General features: G+C 39.2%; 1 protein-coding gene across 4 annotated transcripts in view; it reads left to right on the forward strand.

The window, feature by feature from the left end:
• LOC111861644 overlaps window positions 1–8,662 on the forward strand; it is a 42,750-nt gene that overhangs the window by 27,776 nt on the left and 6,312 nt on the right. For all 4 annotated transcript variants that reach the window (XM_023846377.2, XM_023846374.2, XM_023846376.2 and 1 more), the window contains exons 10-12: window positions 1,233–1,325; window positions 5,669–5,808; window positions 6,762–7,244. In XM_023846377.2, the coding sequence (XP_023702145.1) occupies window positions 1,233–1,325; window positions 5,669–5,808; window positions 6,762–7,244 (716 nt within the window). The remainder of the gene's footprint in view (window positions 1–1,232; window positions 1,326–5,668; window positions 5,809–6,761; window positions 7,245–8,662) is intronic.

Consider the following 8,662-nt stretch of genomic DNA (forward strand, 5'->3'; position numbering starts at 1 on the left):
AATAATAATAATAATAATAATAATAATAATAATACAAATATAGCAGGTGACTGTAAAATGTACTAGAGTCATAAATACATTGAAGTACCTGAAACCGAAGTGTGATACATCTAATTGTATATGGTATGCTTGATTCTTTATTTGCTTGTTATTTTGTATCTGTTAATCAGTTAAGATACATGGTTTTATCTCATAGCCCTAACATCTTAATTTTATGCTTATAAGCTGCAGCATTTTTCAAAACACATTACTCATACCCAAATATGCACTAATATTGCTAACCTCATGGAGAGTACAGCAATAATTTTCATTTTGAAAACTTAAATGAATCACTTCAACTTGCATACATCTAAATGTTTTCAGGTGTACTTTTTATTTTTTCCTTATAAATTTATGAACAGAATTTGTAGTGGGAGGGTGGAGGAAATGTGAAAGAACACACTGACAGGCAGTCCAAAAAGGATCTTAGATCAGCCAAAATAAAAAATAATAAAAATGATACCCATAATAATGATACCATAATACCCATAACCATAATGTAGTAAAGACAAGCAGTGGCACGCACACAGAGAGACTACACAGAATAACACCGGTACAGTACTAGATACAAGAAGTAGCCGCTGCAGCACTATAGACATAGGGTGAGTAACCCTGACATTTTTAAATTTTAAATTTGGAGGAAAATTGGAAAAGATTTAAAATTAGGACTGAAGATTTTACAAGTGCTAATTCAAAGAAATCAAAATTGACGTGTGTAAATAACAAAGACATCAAACAAATAAATTTTGGTAATAAAGACGAAAAGAACAATCAAGAAGACCTGTGTTTTTAAATTTTAAATGTTAAACTAAGAGCAGTGTGACAGATACATGAGTAATACACCTGATGATGGCCGTTTGTGGCCAAAACATGTAGTTTGTAAAGGAGAACAAAACGAAAGACCTATAATATATGGTTGCATTGAAGATGGAGTTGGTATCATGTATTGTATGGAGTGCAACAGGATGCTTAAATATAATAATGTTTCAATAAACATAATACGGGAGAGGATGGTGGTGGCAGTTATCACAAGGATGATGATAACGGTGACAATAATGACTGTTATGCTGTAAACATACAATATATTGGACTATTGTCTTTATCCTGGGTCCTAAGACCTTGTAATGGATTTGTGGCATGTAAATAAATGAAATGAAATGAATGAAAATGAATAATGTCTGTTATTGCCATGGGAACTGCCAGATGCTGGAGAAATTAGACACATTCTTTTGTCGAAGCAGTTTATGAGCATGTCTGTTGAAGATCTTCAGACCAAATACCCATTGGTAGGTAGCTTCAGCAGCTACAGTATAGATAGCAAAGAGAGCAAGCTTTAAAGAAAATTAACATAAATGCTTTAGTTCTTTAATTTAAATAAATTCTATACTAAATTAGTGTCATAATGACACACACATGCCAAGTCTATAACTGTGCTTCTTTTGAAATAGATTAATGTGTGTGCATGGTTTGAATGACATAGAAGGTCTGAAGTTGTACTGAGTTTAGGCTTTTAGCCTGAATAAGGAGGCAGCAAGTTCCTCCAAAAGACTGGTAGCTCCCTACCACATTGCATAGTGTTATAACCCAGAAGATGTCTGTCTAAATCTTCACTGCTGTAAAAACCTCAAGTCTCATACAGAGTTCAGGCTTTTTTGAGATACCTGTAAAATGCTGGGTTTCCATGGGCTGTTCTGAGTTCCTCTGTTGCACATTATTATATGAACAGACACACAGCTACAGCGAGTCTGTTAGATACGTATATTGGTTTGTGAAATGTGCTGACAGTACTTTGTTTAACAACAGTGCTAATAGTTTTAATCAAGTCCATGATGTGTATTTATGCTAACAGTCTTACAGTGCACACTTTTTATTTAATTTCAGTGCAACAGGAAGCTAAAATATAACAGTTTTAATCAAAGAAGCATAGCTCAGCAAAGGGCTAGCCTGTATTCAAAATCTACCTTACTGAACTTTCAGTAGGTGTATATATGTACAAGGTGGTTCAAATATGACCGGGACTGATTTTTTTTTAAACCAAAATTGCCAAACACTTACTTGCACATGTCAGTCTTCAATGTACTCCCCTCCGGAGTCAACACATTTTTTCCAACGTTCTGGAAGCATCCTGATGCCCTTTTCAAAAAGTCTTGTGGTTGGCGGCGTATCCACTCCCGAACATTCTGGATGATGGTGTCGTCCACAAACCACATGCCTTGCAAGTCTGATTTGAGCCTTCCGAACAGGTAGAAATCACTTGGTGCCAAATCCGGACTGTACGGTGGATGTGTCAGAAGGTTCCATTGTTTCCATTGTTGTTTTGGCCGTATGGGGGCATGCATTGTCTTGAAGGAAGGCTACCCACTTTCCACCTCTCTTCCGCTTGGATCGGAGCTTTTCCTTCACGTCTGTTGCCAGGAGGTCTGAGTAATAAGCTGCATTGACTGTTCTGGCATCTGTCAGAAAGTCTACATGGATAACCCCCTGCCAGTCCCAGAAGAATGTTGCCATCACTTTTTCTGCCAAACAGCTCCTCCGTGCTCTCTTGGGTTTGGGAGAACTGGTATGCCGCCACTCGTGTGATGATTGCTGGGACTCGGGAATGAAGTAGTGCACCCACGTTTCATCGGTGGTCACTATAGACTTCAAAAATGCCTCACCTTCATCTTGAAACTGCTGTAGGAGACGACTGGCAACTTGCATGTGCACCATTTTGTTTACGTCCGTCAAAGTGCGTGGTACCCACCGTGCATTCACCTTGCGATAGCGCAGGTGGTATTTCATGATGTCTTCTACACTACCAACACTGATGCACAGCATTGCTCCAAGTTCCTTGATAGTGATGCGCCTATTCTCACGAATAAGTGCGTCTGCACGATCAATGTTTGGCTTGGTGACGGATGTTTGCGGCTGACGATCATGCGGTTCATTCTCCACGCGCTCTCTGCCCTCTCTGAAGCACTTACACCACTCAAACACACGGGTCCCTGAGAGACACTCTTCCCCATACTGTTATTGGAGTCTGTGGTGAATTACAGTGGAAGGGACGTTTTCTCCAATGAGGAATTTGATCACAATGCGTTGTTCCACACTCCATGGTACCTTCTGTTCACTCATCACTCTAGCAACTTCCAGACAGGACTGAACAGGTTCCAACCCTAACAGGAGGGAGAGTGGAGGTTGTGGCTTCACTATCTCAGGGTCGCACAGCTGCTGCGCAGTGTGGCTTGTTTACAAAAAAATCAGTCCCGGTCATATTTGAACCACCTAGTTTATAAAGTTTTATGGCACTATTTAGAAGGTGAACTTACTTTTAATGTTGTGGCATGTAGACCCCTTGCTAGACAATGACTGCAAAACAAGCAACTATACAGCAGTTATTGCTAAGTAAAATCTCTGCAAGCAAGCATGATTCCATGGAAATGAGAGAAACACAGCAATAATGGAACAGACATTATTATAACAGAGGTGTTATAAAAATGACCAGTTAGAAGTTATAATCAGTTAGATAACCGCTGGAGTTCAGTCATGGTGAGCCGTTGGTGTTCGAATCTAGTAGCTGAGGCTGGGAACAGCTTTGAAACACAAAATAAGGGGAACATCCACTGTTGGAAGCTGCTACCAAGCAACGGCATTGAAGGCATGACTGTGGACACTAGTGTGTATGTGTAATAATGAGCTGTAAGTTGTTATCATGTGATGTAGTCATCAATTCAGAACCCTCCTATAGTCACACTCCGTCACATGATGATATGTTGTAATAAGGCCCCATGTATGTTCCTCTCCTTTTGCTAGATGTTAGTCACATCCTTAATTTATATACACAAACTTACAGGGGATGGACAAAAATATGGAAACACCTCGTGAAATGCATGCCTGAATTGAAGTGTTTATTTTAGCGATGTTTGTAGGTCAGGCTGTCATATCTGCCCAACACCATTGCCCATACAAACTCCGCAATACATTGCAAGCTTCATTTGTTGTCGAGACAATGTTCTGTGCAATTTTTTGTGCATCACGTCAGAGCTAACAGAATTCGAATGTGGGCAAATTGTTGGGGCCCATATGGTGGGTGCTTCCATAATCAAGGTAGCCAAGGTTTTTGGTGTTTGCGAGGCACAGTATCCAAGATTATGACCGCATACAAGAGAACTGAGAAAAACCGCATCCGATACACACCAGCGTGGACGGAAATGTGTGTTGAGTGATCGAGACAGACGGACATTGCGTAGGATTGTGATTAAAAAGTAAGAAGACTACAGCTGCAAAAGTGACTGCTGAACTGAATGTCACACTCACAAATCCTGTCAGCACCAAAACAGTATGAAGGGAACTCCACAAACAGGGTGTTTCTGGACGAGCTGCAATTCCAAAGCCACTCATCAATGATCAAAATGCCACTAAGAAGACAGTGTGGTGCCAGAGTCATAAAACCTGGACTATGGAGCAATGGAAGATAGTTATTTGGTCAGATGAGTCCACCTTCACACTGTTTCCGACTTCTGGCAGAGTTTACATCTGGAGAACGCCATCCCAAGCTTACAATCCAAATTGTTTGCTGCCAAGAGTGAAACATGGCAGGGGTTCAATCATGGTATGGGCAGCCATATTGTGGTATTCTGTTGGACCCATCATTACCCTGCAAGGTCACGTCACTGCCAACGACTATGTGACCATTTTGGGCGACCAGGTCCATCCCATGGTGCAAACTTTGTTCCCTAATGGTGATGCCATTTACCAAGCCAACAATGCCTGTGTTCACATAGCTCACATCGTCCAGGACTGGTTTTCTGAGAATGAAGATGAAGTGTCATGTCTGCCATGGCCCCCACAATCACCAGATATCAAGATTTATGAGCCTTTGTGGTCTGTTTTGGAGAGCAATCTGCATGCGTGCTATCCACCTCCATCATCGATAACAGAACTTACCATGTTTTTCAGGAAGAATGGTACAAGATTCCCTTGCAAATCATACAGGACCTCTATTTATCCATTCCAAGGAGACTGCAAGAAGTTCTGCAAGCCAGAGGTTGTCCTACACCATATTAGTCATGGTAATGTGTTTTTTGTTGGGTGTTTCCATATTTTTGTCCATCCCCCGTAAGCTGAACTTATAATTTAAATTAAAATTTAAATTGAAGTTATAATTTGAACTTAACTTTTACCTATAACTGAAAGAAGATCTAGAAACTGTAGCTCTATTCACAACTGTCATGAGCATGTATAGTGCATAAACTTGCATATTGCATGGATGTACCTAATGATGCTTGCATGACGATCAAAACATCTTGTGCCAATGTAGTGCCAACAAATATGCAGTAATGATGTGAATAATTAAATAAAATCACACATTCTTAGTACATCACAAGAATTGTGCATACAGAAGGATTGAAACACAATACTATTTGAAAATGGAGGCTTATGTTCCTCTGAAATGTTAGTAACCAGCTATGAGACTACAGCATAGTGGCATAATTCAGAAGACCATAATATGAACCTTCACCACCATGAAAAAAATCTTACACAATAATGAAATTAATAGGCATAACTAATTGAGTTGCACTGTAAAGTTTCTCAAGTCCTTGATCCAAAGATATTTGCTGTTCTTAATTTTTTATATATCCATCTGCAGGTAGACTGGAAGACACTTCTAAGTGCACTGGTGGGTCATACTGTTAGACCAGACACAACCATCCAGCTCTACTTTGAAAACTACTTTGACAGTCTCTTCATTAAACTCAGTGAAGTATTCAATGCAGACAACAAAAATAGGTATAATACTTTTAGATTTCCCTGCAGCCATATTAAGGATGCCTGTCAGAGAATAACATATAAGGGCTGACTTTTTTCTTAAACTTCCTCTTCCTCTCCTTCTCCTCCATGTCAATTTGTTTCCAATTTATATATGTCAATACATAAAAAATCTCCGGTCTCTTCTAACTTCCCGGTCTTCCCTTCTCAATTTTGCCAATTCTTTTCTCTCCTCTTTATACTATCTACAACCTACAACATACATTCCATAGGTCTCTTTACTTTCAAATTTATTTGTAATTCCCTTTTCAGTTTCTCTAGTCGATGTTTTTTTTAGATGGATAAACACTTGTAGTTGTTTCTCTTCCAACTCTGTAAAAGAAATCTTGAGTTACACTTCTTGTTCAAAAATTTCTTTCCTACTTCATGTCCATTCTTTGGACTTGTATGAAACCTAAAATCACATTATAGTTTTAAAGTGGTTCATGTTACCATTAAATTTGGATCATAAAATGAAAATAAAAACATGTGCTTAAGCAAGGATCGTTTTAATTAGAACTGATCTTAATATAAATTATAATATTGATTTTGTTATGAAGATAAATCAATAATGGTTTCAAAATGTGAATCTAGCAGTGAAACAAAAGACCTAAAGCCATAAGGCCAACTGCCTCAATGTGGCCTATGATCTGTTAGAAGATGTGTTGTCAGCTTAGTAACTTATGTTTATCTACAAAATGAACATGTACATGTACTTCTTGCAGTATTTTCATATTATCTGTGTGTGGATCTGGTGAAGACACAGAGCCCCTGTAATCATGATGATGGGCAGTTGTGTGTTGGAAGATAATTTGTTTACAGAATGAACATGCAGAGTGCGCCACTTGCAGTGTTTCCACGTGACCTGTATATGGATCTGATAGACACAGCTAGAAGATGTGTTGTTTGCACTGTAATTTATATTTTGTCTACAGGATGAACATGCACAATGCACTGCTTGCAATGTTTGCACATGACCTGCATGTGGATCTGGTGGAGACAAGGAGCCCATGCAACCGTGAAGACTACTGCCTCAGGGTGGCCAGTGGTCTGCTGGAAGATGTGTCATCTGCACTGTACCTTTCCACTTTCACAAGGGAGGAGTTGAATGCCATGGAGTTAGAACTTCAGACACTCTTTACCCAGTTGAAGTTTACCCTCCAGGAGCAGTTTCAAGATGTTAAATGGCTGGATGATTCTTCACGCTCATATCTCACCAGCAAGCTGCAACAGTTGGTTCCAGTCACTGATGGAGGCAGAGTTTTCCTGGGTGACTCCTACCTGCTCAATGAACGGCTGTCAGAAGTTGATATGAATATTTCCAATAGTTACCTCCAGAATGCAGTGCAGTTGATGGGTCGGTACAGAAGCAGCATGTATTCCTTGTTCAGTAATGAACCGAACTTAACAGACACCATGTAAGTATTTATTTCCTCTTTTCCTGAAAATCAGTATTCATTATGAACTTTTTAACTTTTACCTGGGATGGAAAAATTTGTTTTTTCTTTTCTAAAAATATATACTCAGTATGAATCTGGAAACTTCTACTTGGGATGAAGTATTATTTGATAAGATCATAAATCTAGTAAACACCTGTCCAAGTGGTGTCTTGCAGTTACTAAATTACTGATACTTTATAACTGTGCAGAATGTCTCAAATTGTGGCTGTGAGTACAGGTAGTTCTAGATTTTTGCAACTAAATTTTATTTTTCCTACATTGTTACAAATACTCCTGAGTGTCATTTTCTTCCTTCAGATGCTCTTTTGCTCCTTTTTCTTCTGATTCTTTATTGCCACTGACAGGGTTATTCTTACCTTTTATGCTTGTTATTGTCAAATGATTGAATTAATATAGGCTGGGTTTGGATTGGTAATCAGATTTATTGCACACTTATGCAACTCAGTACTACACTTCTCAAATCGCTATAGGACACACTAGGTCTTCTCAGCTTGCTGTGTCCTCACCAGCTGTTGCCTGGTGATGGATCTCAACAATGTCCTCTGCGTCCATGTTCACTTTCTTTCTAGCTGGCAACTTTCTCACAACTAACTCATGGCTCCAAATGTTGACTCTCAGAGAGAGTTACTTTATGACTAGTGGTTTGCTGTCAATCAGTCTATCTTGCCTAGCAACTGGTTTACATGCCACAATATTATTGAATTATTTTAGAGGTTAATAATTAACTAAAACTCAAAATTGCAGAAGAATACTACTGACCAGAGATACTCAAATGGTAACATGGAAATACTGTACTGAAGGCTTCCTTATCCCCTTATAGAGTGTCAGCAGTTGATGCACAGAAGAGGTTGCATGGCTGAACCAAATTTTCCATTCTCCCCTCACATTCCTCATCTACCACCCATACAATATGCCAGTCCCATCATCATCATCATCATCATCATCATCATCATCAGTAATCTGTCAAGATGACAGGTCCACAGTCTCTTCCAAAACAATTCCTCCACTTAATGCGATCTAGAGCTTTCTCCTTCAAATGACAGTATCCTCTTCTGTCCCCAAGGTCATCCCGCATCTTCTTACGTCTTCTTCCTCGTCTTCTTGTCACTTCTATCCACCCATCTATCTTTCCTTCGATAACTTCTTTTAGAAGGCAGTTTCTGCATAAAACATGACCAATCCAATTAGCCTTCCGTTTTCTTATTTCGTGTAGGATATTCCTCTGCTCACTGACTCTAATTAACACTTCTTCATTTCTCACATAATCGGTCCAACTGATCTTCTCCATCCTTCTCCAACACCACATTTCGAAACTTTCCAGATGTTTCTGATCTACTGCCCTAAGTGTCCATGTTTCAGCCCCATACAGAGCTATG

This window comes from Cryptotermes secundus, unplaced genomic scaffold, assembly GCF_002891405.2.
Source record: "Cryptotermes secundus unplaced genomic scaffold, Csec_1.0 scaffold43, whole genome shotgun sequence".
Taxonomy (NCBI): domain Eukaryota; kingdom Metazoa; phylum Arthropoda; class Insecta; order Blattodea; family Kalotermitidae; genus Cryptotermes; species Cryptotermes secundus.